Source organism: Megascapheus bottae, chromosome 26 (assembly GCF_031878675.1).
Source record: "Megascapheus bottae isolate mThoBot1 chromosome 26, mThoBot2.hap1, whole genome shotgun sequence".
Lineage (NCBI taxonomy): Eukaryota > Metazoa > Chordata > Mammalia > Rodentia > Geomyidae > Megascapheus > Megascapheus bottae.
In genome coordinates, this window is record NC_143534.1 from 12254308 (window position 1) to 12270668 (window position 16361).

Here is a 16361-nt window from a genome sequence, read left to right on the forward strand (position 1 = left end):
TCTTTTGATAATAAGCAGACTTGTGTGATGTCTATTGAAGGGACTGGAACCTGGGCCCACTGTGGAATTTGCAGTTGAATTACAGCTTTGTTTTTTGCCTTTGGCAATTTCCTGGAAACAAATGGAAGTGGTTTTTAAGAAAGCATAAAAAAAATCTACCACCTACCAAAAGAATGTCAGAGGTGAGGTGGTAAACATGAGAGAGAAGAAAGAAAAAAAAAAAGAAAAGCACGCACACACATTGTATTTATTTGTGAGACAGAGTAGAAAAAAAAAAAAAGAAAGAAAAAGATCCATGAATGTAGCAGGCCCAAGCCAGCTCCTTATTTGTTCTTGGCAGCCAAGGGCTTCCTGCTGATCTTCTTGGATTTGTCATTGTTCTTCTTTGGGGGTTCTGGGTTCGCCTGCATGTGTCTGCCATAGAGGCTGAAAAGAGAATTGGGAGGGCAATATGAGATCTGTTTTCCTGACACATGTTTCTACAGGTTAAGCTTTAAAAAACAGGCTCCAGAAGCACTCAGGAAGAGATCACCTGTTTTCATTAGGTTGACACACATGCGTGTACAACACAAGCCATGGCACTCAATCCTGGAGACTGTCTGGGCAGGGTTGTGAACACAGACCAGGAAGTGCCTGTGAACTTGGAAGTCAACAATGACAAAAGTTGGGGTTGTACTGAAGAGACTGAGTGTTCCTTTCATGAAAAGTGCGCATTATGCTTGGCCTGAAACCCCAGGGGCTGTTAATGTGACAAAGAGCGATGGTGTCCGAGCTCCCCATGGGCCGCTCATGCATGATTGATGGCATGGGTTGGCCATCACCCATCAATGTCATAGTAATAAGTACTGTTGATTAAATGTTGACAAAGTGTCCTGCAATTACAGTGGATGGCATTCACAGCAAAGCAAGGCTGACTCCATGGTAGAAAGAAGTTAACGAAGCAGCAGATAGTAATTAATCTATACTTGATGAGTAATTTTGATTAAACTAAATTGAAAGCAGCCCTGGAATGCATACAGGTCAATCTTAACTCCCCTTATTGATATAACTGTGTCTCCCAGCGTCCTAGGGGAGTCTGAGTTCTCTGTATCCCTCCAGAAAAGGCCCTGTCTCACTTCTGTTTACATCTGCCTTGTATCGATGGAACAAGAGTTATAGTACAGAGACTCTATCCTCTTCAAGGTACCTCTAGTTTTACTATCCATTCATAGAATCTCGCTTATTCTTTCAAATATTTACTTTGTTTTTGCAGGCCTGGCAAATAACTCTACCACTGAGTTACAGCCCCAGGCCCTACACTCTGTTCTTGATGATGACATTTTGTGGCCACATGTATGCTATGTGGATGCTGACTGTGTCTGACCAACTGGGGGAAGATTCGGCATGTGGATATGTCAATCAGATGACATGATTAGAAAATGGTGGACTGTGTTACTTGGTTGGGTCATGATATAGTGAGTCTTCTCCAGGATCTTCCAAGAGCCACTGAGGGGGAAGATGAGGAGTTGCTACCAGCTGTGACTAAGAATAAGGGTCTCTGCCCTTCTGTAGTCAGGCATGCAGTTTGCAGCTAGCCAGAGATAGAGCTATGGGGCACCAAGCCAAGGGCTACGAGTGCTCTGCTGAGAAGAGGGAGGGCCGCCCTCTTGTGTTAAGAAGGTACCATGTAGCAACAGATAACATGGCAGCCTGCACATGGGCTTTCAAACTCTGGAGTAACTAGGAGTTTTAAGAATCAGCTAATGTGAAACAGAAAGCAGCTCAGTCCTTCCCTGCCTGACGCTGTCTGTCCTGCAGCCATGGGGCAGACTCCACTTTTCTCAGGAGGACCTGCTGCCCACAAAGCTCATCATGGAGCCCACAGAAGTCCCTTTCCTCTAAGGTTCATAAAGGGTCACAGACTCTCTCCCAGATGCACCAAACAAGTAGGAGGAAGCCAGAGCCAGAGCAGAGATGTCTACTGCATTCCTTACCTTAGTCAACACACTGTGAAACACATTTTTCCCCTGAATGGGCTCTGCCCATCTCCTCCTAGGATACTTTTTCTGTTTTAGTCAAGGCATGGACCATCCTCAGGACCTTGGACACAGTGTGACTCATCTTGGAGGCCCGGAGTCTCTGGGGGCCTTTTACCTGGTACCAGGAACAGGACTGATACAGTTCTGTGCACGGAGAGGCTATAGTTACAGCAGCCTCAGGCTCAGGGTCCTCAGCTACACAGCTTTACTTACATCCTTGTGCATCTTTCCTCTACTTTCTAGCCCTACATCCCACAAAGGGAAAAGAATTACAGTAGACTCTTGGTGGCGGTGGTGTGCATATGGTTCTAAGGAGATTGATTCATGCTTGGAATGCACACAGTTCAGTACTGTACTATGGATGCTTGATTTTTCATTTTTTATCTTTCACTAGTTGTACAAAGGGGCTTTAGTTCACTGTGTCAGTTCGTGTCATGAATCTTGATTAACGATACTTCCTTCATTCTCTTCCATTTACCTCCATAACATGGCCTGACTGCCACTAAAACCTGCTGCCTTTCAACAAATCTTGAAGTTTTATCTTATCACTTCGATGAAGCACATTCACTTTGACCTTGCTTGGGGGAGGGTATTGTTTGGTTTTGCTGAAGACAGATTTTCACCAAAATTAAAGGCAGGGAGAAACCCAGCAGATCACACAACAATTTCAACACAATATGGCAACACATGTATGTAACAGCTAAACTGCATGAGTTATTCTCAGGGATTCTAAAGTTTTGTTTTTTGAAATTTCTTCAAATCTTTTAAGATTTATGACTTCTTTTGACTATACTTAGTCAATATGGCTATAAATCTATAAGCACTGGGTGGTAAGCAAGGGGTTACAAATGAATGAACGCAACCGTAATAGACTCTATGGGGAGTGCAAATAGTATAATTCTTTAAAAGGACCAAGTCAAAGCCCAACCAAATAAGTTCCAGAAAATGGGTACTTGCAAGGGGGGAGGGAGAGGATAGGGCAAAAAGGAGAAGGGTAAAATAAAAAATGGAGGGGGGAAAGAATGCAGTCATACATACCACATACATAAAACAAAACTGAGAGATAAAAGGAACAACACAGATCAAGGTGCATTGTACACACGAACTGCTTTGTTAAATTGCAAAAAAAAAAAAATCAACACACATCCCAAGATTAAGATGAGTAAGGGAAGGAGTGATTTGGGAGGGGTGGTGAGAATGCTCAAAAGGGTGACACTTATCAAGATGCACTCTACTCAGAAGCTGCTTTGGTGAATGGCAATTCCTTTGTACAACTACTTAACGATAATGAAAATATTCAAAGAAAGTATGTGTAATAAATTTGTAAATAAGGGGAGATTAGTATATATGACCCCATAGCTCACATCCATGGAAACTCTGAAACACTTGGGCGCTTGGAAAGAGGTATGCATAGTAATTAGAGGTGACGGGAAGGGGAAGAGAAATTGGTGCTGAGATGAATCTCTGTGTCATGTGAGATCTAAAGTGGGCTTGGAGGGCTGCCTAGAGAGACGGAGGCTCAGCTGACCTGGAAGTATAAATCCAAGGAAGAGGGTCCAGAAAGGGGTCCAAAAGCTGCATGGCACTCAGTGGGGATGTTCCCGTGAAGGAATGTTCCAAAGCCTCAGCTCCTGACTTATCCTCAGGTCCCACGGTGTGTGCCTGGCCCTCCTGGCCCTTGCAGAGCAAGCCATTCCAACCAGCCATATGGGAGGCTGCAGGCCCCGGAGTTCCCATCCTGCTTTTGACACTGACTAGCTGATAGTTTGGTAGAAATATCTGAAGCTCTCACCCCCACCCCTGCCTGCCATGCTTCAGTCTCTTCATCTATAAAGGAAGGATGTCATTTTCCTCTCAGAATACCCACTGTGACTCAATAAGCCAGGCAATAGAGAAAAAAATCTATGGCCAGTGACCAGTGAATACTTTGGGAAGAAATAGGACTGGTGTGGAGTTATAGTCAGAGTGACTAAATAAAGATAATTACATGATTACCTTGTTTCGTTAAGAGTTCTTTCCTCTGACAAAAGACCATGGCATTTTCGATCCATGTTAAATCCCCAAACACCTCTGGAAGAAAGGGTTGAATCCACTTTGAAGAAAGCAACTAAGGCCGAGCTAAATGCATGGCCCCATTTCCACAGTGACTCATTGTGGGGCTGGATGACGCTGCTGCACCCTTTGCCATCCTTTCATTCCTCCAGCTGTGTGGGCGGACCACAGTGGCCTTTTTGTAGGCAGCCATCCCCACCTGGAGACGAGGCTGTGGCTAGGTCTCATGTCCAAGTCTTGAGGACTATCAGCTATTAGCCACGGGACCTCTGTTTAGAAAGTATGACAGATAGATAACGGCTGTATCTTCATCCCGATCCTTGTGAACGTGTAATGTCACATGGTGAAAAGAGCTAATGTGAATATTGTTTTCCTCTTCCTCTCTTACTTCCTCTCCCTTCCTTTCTTCTCTCCTTCTCTCCCCTCTTCTTGTACTGAAGATTCAGTTTACAAGTTTTCACTTGCTAGACAAATACCCTATGACTTAAGCCATGTTCCCATCCTTATGCTTAGTTTTTTGTTTTTTTGTTTTTTTGTTTTTTTTTGCCTGAGCCGGCCTCAGATGACAATCCTCCTACTTCTATGACTCAAGTGGCTGGAACTGCACATGTGCACTACTGCATCTGACTCTTAAGAGCCAGAGGTAGAGAGGTGGGATCCAGAGTTCTTCTGTCCAGTTTATGGCCTTCGGTAACTCTGGGCAGGTGAGGATAGAGCTGGGGTGAGTTAGATGAAGAAGGTAGCAGGGGACGTGTTTATACATGACAGGTGCTCACTGGAAGCCTCTGTTCTCTGAAGGAATTGACAAGTATGACCCCTAAGATGTCAAAACATCATAAACGACAGAAAAATAAATCCCCAACAAACATAGCTTATAACCTTCCAGATCATTTTGGATCTTCCTGATCATTCAATTTCCTCTTCTCTGGCTTAGTGAGTCAAGCTTCTTCTCTAGCTTGGCCTATTCCCATCTTCTAGACCTGGGTAAACCCCCAGCACCTGCCAGATCTGGCATTTCTGTGACATTCCCAGGCAGCATTGGCCCTTTCTGGGAACTCTGCTTTAGTGGCACCTGCCCTTCCCTACATGAGCCCAGGCTATGTGGCAATGAAAGTTCTTGGAGGAGAGGCCCAGTTTGGCATTCGTCTCTTCCTTCCCTGATGTTTGGCCTTGAATGACTGGTGACCTTCAGAGTGTCACAAATATGCAATTGCCTGATGTTCACATGGGCAGAAGATGAAAATTCTCAGCTACCATGTCCAAGTGGGCACATAGAGATATGTGAGAAGGGTAGTTGTCAATTTTGATTTCTGCTTACTCTGTCTGTCTGTATCTATCACTCTGTATCTGTCTCTATTTGTCTGTCTCTCTGTCACTTTGTATTTGTCTGTATCTATCTATCTATCTATCTATCTATCTATCTATCTATCTATCTATCTATCTATCTATCTGTGACAGGTCTTGCTAGGTAGCCTATGCTGGCCCCCAAATCACCATTTTCCCGTTTCAGCCTCCTGAGTGATGAGATTACAGGTGTATACAGCTACACCCAGCTATTTGGCCAATTTCTTCCACTTTCCCATACCTGCATGGTTGCCATGTGTCTCTTGGTGGGTGGAGCTCTCAGTGCAAAGGGTCCAGCAGGCACAGCCACCTAGCTATGCCAGCTCAAGTCTGATGACAAAGGAAAGCTAGCTCAAGGTCACCTATGAGGCGGGCAGCCATCCTCGGGGAAAACGCTCAACCCAGCAAGTGAAGTGGGCATTTTACTGAGTCCTAGAAAATCTTCTCTCCTCTAAAAATCTAAGGTTTGTAGAGGATAATTGGGAGATGATGAAAGAGTAGAAAAAAAAGAGGGCACTCTGAAGTGACAGGAAAGAAACTAGTCCTCTCAAAAGTCTGACTGATGATCCGGCTTTGCTGGAAAGACAATTTCAAAGGTGAGATGCCCGTGGATATTCTCAGCTGTGGCAATGAGTGAGCAGGCCTGATCAGGTTCATCAGGAGTACCATCCTCAAAGGTCAAGGGGGAAAGTGGGTATGGGGTGTGAGCTGTCCTCTAAGGCTACCCCTGGAGAACCACCAATGGAGTAGCCATCATAAAATGATTCTGCACACTGCCTGCTTGGTCACTTGGGGGGTGATTTATTAAAACAATGACTGACTAACCACTTTAAGCTACATGCAGCAGACAACTACTGCTATTGATATTTAACTGCCCTCCCCAAATCCAGCCAACACATAGGAACTCATTTTGCAACCAATCTACTGATTAAACATTAAACACATGTGCTTTTCTATCACTGACAGACAAGTTTCATTTTGCAGGAATACCTTTCATTTTGGAAAATAGATCAGGGAGTTTTGTCATTGCATTTAATCTTGGGGTTCTGCTGCTAGCATCTCATTGCAAGCAAGGTCACTGTGGGGCAGCTCATTCCCTCTCGAAAACTTCCTCTCTTGGCTATCAGGCACTGTCCTGGTTCTTACTAGTACTCTGGAGACCTCTTTAGTCCTTTTATTTCTTTGGATTCTCTTCCCCAGAAAGATCATCTCATTTTATATAGCTCTTGTGATTATTTCCAGTCATCAGCTCTCTGGGTCTCCTCTCTCTTCAGTCCTTATCATCTGGAGACTCAACTGTCAAACCCAGCAAAGGGCAAGGCAGACCCCTCTACCAGCTGCCACAGGTCTGGCTCTCCATGCGTCTAGACTTCTAGGATCAAAGGGTGATGTCCCTTTCACATCTGCCTTGTTTATTCATTTCCATAGGAACTGAGTTTGCAGTTGAGTTTGATAGAAGTTTCCTCTACATAATAATTAGCCTAGCTGGACCATGGGGTACTAGAAACTAGGCTAAGGCACATGTTATGCTTTAGTTGAAAGGATAATTTAAATGCTTTATGATATCTCGTTTATTCTGTTTTCTATCCTTGAAGTTTCTATCATCTTCTCTTTCTGATTTTTTGTCCTTTTTTTAAAATTTTTTATTTTTATTTTTGCCAGTCCTGGGCTTGAGCTCAGGGGCTGAGCACTGTCCTTGGACTTTCTCAAGGCTAGACTTCAACCACTTGAGCCTCAGCACCACTTCCAGCTTTTTTTTTCTATATATATGGTACCGAGGAATCGAACTCAGGTCTTCGTGCATGCTAGGCAAGCACTCTACCACTAGGCCAAACTCCCGACCCCTCCTTTTTTTTTTTTTTTTTGAGACAGGATCTTATTATGTAGCCTAGGCTACCCTTGAATGTATCATGTAGTCCAGGCTAGGTTTGAACTTGGTCATCCTACTGCGTTAGCCTCCCATACACTGGGAATACCCAGTTGACCCACTTCTTTTCATGTGAAGAGTCTTAGACTTCTTTTTGTCCAGGTTGGCTTTGGATTATGATCTTTCTCTCTATACTTCTGAAGTTGGGTTACAGGCATGTACTACCATGCTCAGCTGCCTCCTCCTTTTTCTTTCTCCTCCTCCTCTTTCTGTTCCTTCTCCTCCTTCTCCCTCTCCTCTTCTGGTAACTACAATTTGAACTCAAGGCCCTGTCCTTGCTAGGTAAGAGTTTCTTTCACTTGAGATAAGGTTTAAGAGCAACGTTTTCTGGCCTCCTCTCTGCCTCCTAAGTAGGTGAGATTATAGGCATAAGCCACTGTGCCAGTTTTCTGTTGCATTTTCCTAATAAGAGCACCATTTTTCTTGAGAATATGGAGTATAGACTTCACTTCTTTTGTATTCTGTATACGCATGGCACTGCGAGAAGCACATTGTATGCCATGTAAATATTGTGTTTCCGAATGCCAGGTATATGAGAGGTGCAAGCTGCCGTTCTGAAGTCATTTGCTCATGTCATATGCCTCCCTACTGTTGTTTTGGGTGTTTCCATGGAAAGTCCTTATACACACCAGGAAATGAACTAATTTTAAAATCCAAGTGGCTGGGCAGCAAAAAATAATGGAGAGAAATAATGTTGCTTATCATCTGTAATCTTAGAGTAGGATGCTAAATTTAACATCTCCACAAATAAGTCTGTGGACAGAGTGTGAAGCCTAGATTACTAAAGAAGCATTTGCAATATTTTTATTTGTCTTATCTCATAGCTTTGAGGGGCTGGCGACAGAACCTCAGCCCGAAAATTGCTGAGTCTTAAAGAAAAGAAGGAAAGTAATCGTTATCTTAATCCTATGAGAAATCTTGTTAATAAAAGCAATGATTTTTGAGAGAGGCTCTATGCGAAGTCATTCACAGTAATATGGCCCTTCCCATCTTCTTCACTGGAACTCACCGGCTCCTCTATTCCCAATGCAGCATAAAAAGAAAGTGTAAGTATCCACATGCTAATCAACAAAAAGAACTGTGCAGAGATCAAGCCTTGGAAAAATACCATATAAAAGAGAAGACAGGTTTCCAAAACTCTCTACATGTACCACACTCACTATCTGCACCACTGGAGGGGAGAAATGAGGATTGCTGGTTGAGCAAAACTAACAACATCATGCACAAAAGATGCTCATTAAAGTTCATCATCCTGTCTACTCTAATGATGTTCTTACTTCATAAAAATTCCCCAAGCAGTCACAAGGCTATCAGCAAGGTCTCTGGTTATGTATCAGAGGGCCGAACTGTCACAGGCCAGCCTGCAGTTCAGGAGGTGCATTCCCCTGGGAGGGAGCAAACCCAGCCTCCATGGGAAACATGCAGAGAGAAATCAATAAGCGTAACTGGCTTCCCTGCTTAAGCAGTTAAGAAAATAGGTAATCCTTTTCAATTAAACTGCAGAGTGCTAAATGTGGGCACTTTCAGAATAAACTCAAAGGCAAAAGGAAGGAAGTCCAAGAGCACTGGTGTTTCTCTATGAACTTCTTTTCTGATAGTGACTCTACAGTTAGACTGGATTTTTGTTTTGTTTTGTTGTCATGAAAAGAAAGATTATTTGATTACTTGACATTTGTGGAGGCTCAAAAGGAGTATGAGTTGGGCCCTGAGGGGTCAGGGGAAGGCTCAGGTCTGCAATCCTAGAATTCTAGCTACTCAGAAGGTTGAGATCTGAGAACTGCAGTTCAAAGCCAGCATAGGCAGGAAAGTCCATGAGAATTCTTATTTCCAGCTAACCCCCAGCCTTGAAAAAAAAAAAAGTAAGTTAGGGATAGTGCTCCAGCCCTGACTTCAAAACTCTAGTAAAAGAACACACACACACACACACACACACACACACACACACACACACACACACACGTGTGTGTGTGCATGCACACATACACATAAGATATCTATTGTATATGTTTCTCTGGGTTTATAGTACATAGCTATACAAACAGACTCATAAACATGATCCAGGAAATAAGAAATTATTTTTAAAGGTAATTTATCCTTTCTAAAATTATTCTCAAAACCCATTTCTATGGAAATGATTACTTAAGCTAAGTTGTCATTTTCCAATGGATATCATAACACTGGTGCCAACACTATATTTCACATGTATTTCACTACATTTCATCAGTATAATATCAACCAATGATTTTTATGGGAAGACTGAGGCACTACTCAAAAACTTGAATCTAAAGGAAGTAAGGTTGTCTCTGTATGTCAAATGGTAAAGTCAACACAAAATAGGTCAAGGCAGAAACATGACACATCTCCTAAATACCACCAGCGTAACTCCCAGAAGGGATGGCAAAGGAAGGCAGTGGCGACCAGCCAACCATTCATTTTGGGCACACCCTGGCAGGACAATGTCTCAACAAGGAAGCAGAGACACCAAGTAAGCTGATATAGTCCTATGCTGCTAAGCCTGACCATGCCTACATAGCCAATCTCCAGCCAGTTCCCACCATTATCCCACTATTCTCCTTTGTTTCCCACTCCTAGCCCTGGCTATTCCTTCTGCATGGAATATTCTCAAGGTATCCCTGAGATGCATACTACCACCATCCTCATTTTAGGGGGCAGGAAACTGACACAGGCAGCATAGACTCCAGAATCAGAATGCCGCCTCTCGTTGCTGTCACATGGCTGATGGCTCAGCTCCTGCTAGTCAGGGTGTCCTGTCACCCCGGCTAAGGTAACTGGTTCATCTATAGCAAGTGATTCACAAGCAGAGAATGAAGAATTAGGCCTAGCTTGTTAGCTCAAACTGGTAGAGAATTAAAGTGTTTTCTGCTGTTTGACTTGAATGAAGAATGATATAAGCCCCAATCCGCAGACTCCCCGAGTTGGCCTGCTGTGATCAGAGCTTGCTTAGGATAGAAATTAGCCTAGGCAGAGCAGAACTAAAATGGATCTATTAACATGGCTTGTTCCCTACACCATGATGTGCATGCCTGAAGTACACTGTATAGTAGGATTCTTTTTAGTACACAATCATCAAACAATGCCTCTTCTTCTTTGGTTTTGGGCTTCTTATAATCAAAGAATGCCAAGTGCAGTCTAACATGCCATTACTCTGGTCTCAAATGGGAATGTTCCAGTGAGGTCTAACATGCCATTACTCTGGTCTCAAATGGGAATGTTCCAGTGAGGTCTTTGCCTACACAATCGTGGACATTAGTCTCCTTCTCACCATGCATCACTGTAGATATTCTATTTGATTACTGTTGTCTGATGTCTAGAGAACAGAAACCTGTCATCTGGTTTAGGGACCTCTGTGTATGCCTTAGTATACAATGAACACTAGCTGACTCAGTGGATGAAAGGTTTGTGTTATTGCACAAATTTAGGATATATTGGAAGTAACCAACTTTCTGGGTGGATCATGAATGTCTCTGAAAGAAGAGACTACGTTTAAATCATTTTTCTTTCTCTAGTTCTACTACCAGGCATAAGACAGCCATAAATAAATATGGACAAGTAATAGATAGCCAGGGAATGTTTCCTAATGTCTTCAGGGACTATCAGTTAGCTTCCCATGTGAAAAGTCATGTGCTGGGTCAGCTAAGACAAGTCTTCTTGCCTTGGCTAAGTCTTCTTAGACTGGAAGATACTTTCTGACATGGAGCTCTGTTGGCTGTATCCGTTTCTCAGGTGTTTTCTTTGGTGTGCTATGAGGTTCCTGTAGCTAAATGCAGAGGTAAGATGGTGCCTGTTGTAACTACAGGACCCTGAAGCCTTTGGGGTAGTGGGGTCTCCCAGGAGACAGGCACAGACTCCCTTTCTCACTCATGGGAGTCCCTAATACATTCATTTGTGGTATATCATGAGTTTTTACTGAAAATTATCCACAGCTACTATTAGTAAAAATGAGTTGAAGATAGTAGCTGCTTGTGAAAGAATTCACTTGAAACGGACACTATCTTTTGGATAAATTAAAGGTGAGATTGAATTTTTTACATCATGGGAAGACTAGAGTCTCTGTGATTGTATAATTTTCCTTCATAAGCAACTCAGGAATGCTCTTAGCTTAGCTGTCACAATACCAAATTAGTGATGTGCTCATTACATTAACATTTTTAAAGGGAACCTTTTACAGTATTTTCTACATCTTTCTTTTAGTCTTAAGTAGTATCTCACAATGGAGTCCATGCAGGTCTACATTTGTTCTGTTGCTTTTAGATGTCAACTACACCATGGTTACAGACCTGGTTCATGTAATCAGGAATGCAAATATGTAAACGAGAAGCCTGTGCTTTCTTTCTCTCTCTCTTTTTTTTTGAGATAAGGACGAATGATATGAAAAGCACTGCTGTTTCTACTTCCATTGTGACTGCTTTTCCTGCCTTCTTTTTCATTGTGGTGGCTAACTATGTAGACTTTCCTCTTGGGAATATCCATCCCATAGTGATTTGACCATAGCCTAGTGACACATAATCAAATCAACAGAAAGCTGGACATCTCATTAGGCTGAAGCACAGGGCTATAGGTATCAGAATGCAGGGTCAACAACACTGAATTGACACATACATGGTACTGGGGTTCACCCACTTGGTTGCCCTATTTCCCTAAAATAGAAAATGGGGTCTTTGAATTTACACAGGTCTGGTAATTGTCTTAGCTGCTGTCACTTGACAGTAGATGCCACATATTTATGAGGGACTTTAACCTGCTACACTCAAACCCACTGAAATACATCGCCATGTATAAGGGCTTCTGGTTAACATTGCAAATCTGCTTGCAAATTACATACTTGAACTATGAAACCCGTGTTAACCCTACAGTTACATTAACCACGTGGCCCCTGACCAAATCTTGTTAAACTTTATGGAGCTCACATATCTGAGGTTAATTCTGAGCTGTGGTTGGATTATGGCACTATGCCTGAAATTTTAGACAGCATTGTATTATTTTCCCTTGCTCTACCATCCAAGGATTTCCAGTGAGATGAATGACATTTCGCTGTCAACCAGAACAAAGATTAAAAAAAGAATCAACACAAAATTCCAAAACAACTTAGTAATTGAAACCAGAATGGCTCCAGCTACCAATAAGCCATGTAGTGTTTCAGCTATGCGGCTCTCATTGGATAGACTTTTGGATAAAGCACTGATAGCACTGGGAACTTGTGCCGCCATTTCCCTAGCACATCTAGAATACTCCCCATGTTTCACCAGACCTGAAAGGTGGTGGATGAAGTAGACTGTGAAGATGAGTCACTCACTACTAACACAGGAACAACTGAGAAGACATCCAGGCCTGGAGGTGTGACTGCTTAGCAAAGGCAAGGTTCTGACTATAAAAATCTTAGTATTGCAATGGTGAAACAAAAACAAACAAAATGGGTTCATGAGACTGCCATGACAATTATATCAATGAATTTGTGGATTCTACCCTACTTTTGGTTTCCATATTATGAGTTTTATGAAAAAAAGATACTTTAAAAAGGAACAGAGAGTATACGGGTTAAACATAAATACCTTCAACCTTGATATATTCAGCCTCACCATTTGCCATCCCATTTCTCCAAGATTTTTAAATCCAATTTTTTTTTTTTGCCAGTTGTGGGCTTGAGCTCAGGGCCTGAGCACTGTCCTTGGACTTTCTCAAGGCTAGAACTCTACCACTTGAGCCTCAGCACCACTTCCGGCTTTTTCCTATGTATGTGGTACCGAGGAATCGAACCCGGGTCTTCATGCATGCTAGGCAAGCACTTTAACCACTAGGCCAAACTCCCGGCCTAAATCCAATTTTTAAGTCTCAGAAATATGTATAATCTGAAGTACAAAAAAAAGTTAAAAAATAAAAAAGACTAGGATGTGTGTGGTTTGGGATTGACGTGAAGTAAGATCAGTAAGACAATTTCAGCCCCAACAAGGCCCTGGAAGGGGACCCTGGGCTGCAGTGAGAGGCCGATCTTACGCTCTGGGCCTGAGCTTCCCTGGTGGACGCCTGCTGCCATCAGGCAAAACTGTGGTTGTGGGTGGGAAAGGAAGATCTGAAGCTTGTCACAACAGCCCCGTGCATCCAAGAACCTCAAGTATTTCATGGAAGACTCTCACCCACCAAACACCCCTGGAAGGTGTGAGAATATTCTAAATGCAGATGGTGAAGGAGAGGTGAGAGCTAAAGTGTGAGCTGGAGATGCCAAAGGAGCAGGCTATCTGGGAAGCTCCTCCCCATCCACTATGATGACACCAGGGATGGGAGATCCCAAGGCAAGCACAGCATACTAGTGATTCAAGCATCTGTCACTATCTCCAACCGACCTGGAGGAAGAGGAATGAGTGAGAAGGGGCTATGGAACTACCTTAAGATGGCTATGAGATGGGGCATGTCCTTTCATGAAAGAGAGAAGGTGCTTCAATGACTTAAGACACAAATACAAAATCTGCTGGTTGTAATTCTCATTGCTCCTCAAGGTGTTTTCCCCACACAACAGGACTATTCCACAGTCCTCTTCTGTTATTTCTGTGACAACTGAGAACCTGTTTCCAAAGGCTACTTGTCTTCTTTCCCTGAAGCAAGATAGTTCCTCAACCTTAGGCCTCTTGGTAATTCCTTTGTTTGCCTTCTAGCTCCCAAATCACCAAGGGCTGCCATCTTCAGCTCTGGCTGACATTGACAGAGAGCCATCTCTTAGGGGTACTGCGGTATTGAGATGACTTTTAAAATATACAACAAGCAAAATGATTATCTGACTTGTAATGCTGTTTTGAAGTAAAGGCTCTGTAGAGATTTACAAAGGTGGGGAGGGCAGAGATGGAGAAAGGAGATAGTCTAGAGACAGACACACAGAGACACATGCAGAGAAAGACAGAAAGAGAATATGAGTGAGTATGAGAATCATGCAGATCAGCATCTGTGTGGAGGTTAGACTGTTAGAAGACTGTATTCTGAAAATCTCCTCTAATTTTTAGCACGTGGGAAACCTGAGACAAGTTACCTAACATCTCTGAGAGTTCTTTAGCATTTGTAAAGCAAGATCAATGACAGCATGTCACATAAGCAACATGCAACTCTTAGGATTGTCGTGAAGATGAACTAACACTAAGTGCAGATTACTTAGCAGACACCAAACAGGTGCTCCAGAAGCCAAGGCTGCTGAAAACACTGGCCCCACCACTGCAGTTGTCCATTCTCAACTTGTGCAAAGCTACAGATTGCAAAATGCCGTATGGTTGTCTGCCCGAAGTTTTACACAAAACACAACTCCTTTCCAAAGAGATATTTAAAAAGAAAAGAAAAAGAAAAGCTGGATTATGTATGCTTAAGGAAAATAGCAAATGGCAGAGAACATATGGAGAGGACTGTGGGTAGAAAACTACCAGCATGTTTTGCCACTTTCTGAGCCTGCTCTTCACCGAATATATCATATAACCTTGCTAGTCCATGCTGAAGATTAATAGGGAAATTCTTCCAGGAAGTAGGTTCGCATTCACAGGTTCTGTCCATGGTTCTGAACGGGCAAGTCACCAGTACTAATTGAAAAAAAAAAAAAAAAAAAAAGAGTACGGGGATTGAGTACATTTTCAGTCTCTCTCTTGCTCCAGCCTCCCATTCACAGGCCAAGCTGTTCTCCAATCTATTCAGATGGGAACTGCATTACGTAAGAGTCAATAATCTTTATGGTAAACTCTGCAGTGAAAGTGTCATTTGTTGTAATGAACACTGATCATAAGTTAAGCCCCTAGCTACTCTCTCTGTTATTTTTCATTACACTGTTCCTTGCTCTGTTATATTTCAGGAGTACTGAGGGAATTCATCCAACCATGTTCGCGACTCAGCTCTTCGTTACTCAGATTAGATTTTGCTAAGATGCAATGGAGTAATTTGCAAACACACAGATTCTTAAGGAGATGCATCAGACGCTGCTTGTGTGTTCTCCTTTGCTGATGCCAGCAGGCAAGCTCCCTCCTTCTCTTTCCCCGTGTTTATTTGTCCCCTTAATTAGCTATTTTCCTCTCTATTTATCTTCCAGTCCATTCGCAGTATGGTTCTTCAGGCCCAAATCTGAGAGAGTATCAGCAACGCATTTCTGAGTATCTTTTTTTTTTCCTCCAGCAGTAATAACTCTTTTGTTCAATTCACCACTCAGAATAATGTTTCCAAAATCATCATCACTTCCCCCACAGTTCTCCCTTGCAAACACCACTCTGCTTACATTACAGTCAATCCCCCCGTTGTTTGCTTTAAAGGACACTAACTCCAAAAGGCATACCGGTGAGGGAAAGCTAGGATGCTGCTTCTTCTTTTTTTTTTTAAGCCAATATAAAAAAAATCATTTAGTATGCTGTATATGAAGCATGAGAGTGGAATTTCCATATGTCTCTGTGCTTTGTGCTCTTGGAACCACTTATAAGAAGGCTGTGTGTCCCTAGGGAGACCACGTCACTGTCACAGCTTAGCAGTCACTGGCCAGCACAAAAGCATGGAGAACACGGGGCAATGGACCTCTAGCCAGTAACACCAGTGGGATTTATGTCACTCACTGGGCACAGGGCTTCAACCAGATGCTGCCCATAGAGTACTTATGAATAATGTAAAGATAAAAATACAGTACTTCTGGACATCAAGTGTCTGGACTGTGAACCCTGGGTACCTTTTTGGGACAGACTCGGCTGTGAATGCTCCTTCTGAGGAATATCCTGCTCAATGAACTGAAATGTACCGAGGCAGGACACTGAGGAAACCAGCCTCTGGTACTGTGGTTTCCTCTCGAGATACATCAGAAACTGTGAAGACACTTTCACTAAGAGCTCTGCAGCTCTTTAAAAGAAATGATGTAGTATTCTAGGAAGAGACGATAGCTATCTACTGACGAGTGGGAAGATCATGTGTTCGATTCTGAGGTCCTCGCAGGAAAGGTGGGCACAGAATCCAGGCCAGAAAATAAATGAGTTTGAGACAAGGGTAAGGAAAGCAGTTTT

General features: G+C 42.9%; 1 protein-coding gene across 1 annotated transcript in view; it reads right to left on the bottom strand.

Annotated features, from left to right (window-relative positions):
* Positions 1–225: 225 nt before the first annotated feature.
* The window catches only part of Rsu1 (Ras suppressor protein 1), a 154940-nt gene continuing 138804 nt past the window's right edge, over positions 226–16361 (bottom strand). Inside the window, exon 9 of the mRNA XM_090318956.1 lies at positions 226–426. Coding sequence (XP_090175082.1) covers positions 324–426 — 103 coding nt within the window. The 3' untranslated portion in view covers positions 226–323. The remainder of the gene's footprint in view (positions 427–16361) is intronic.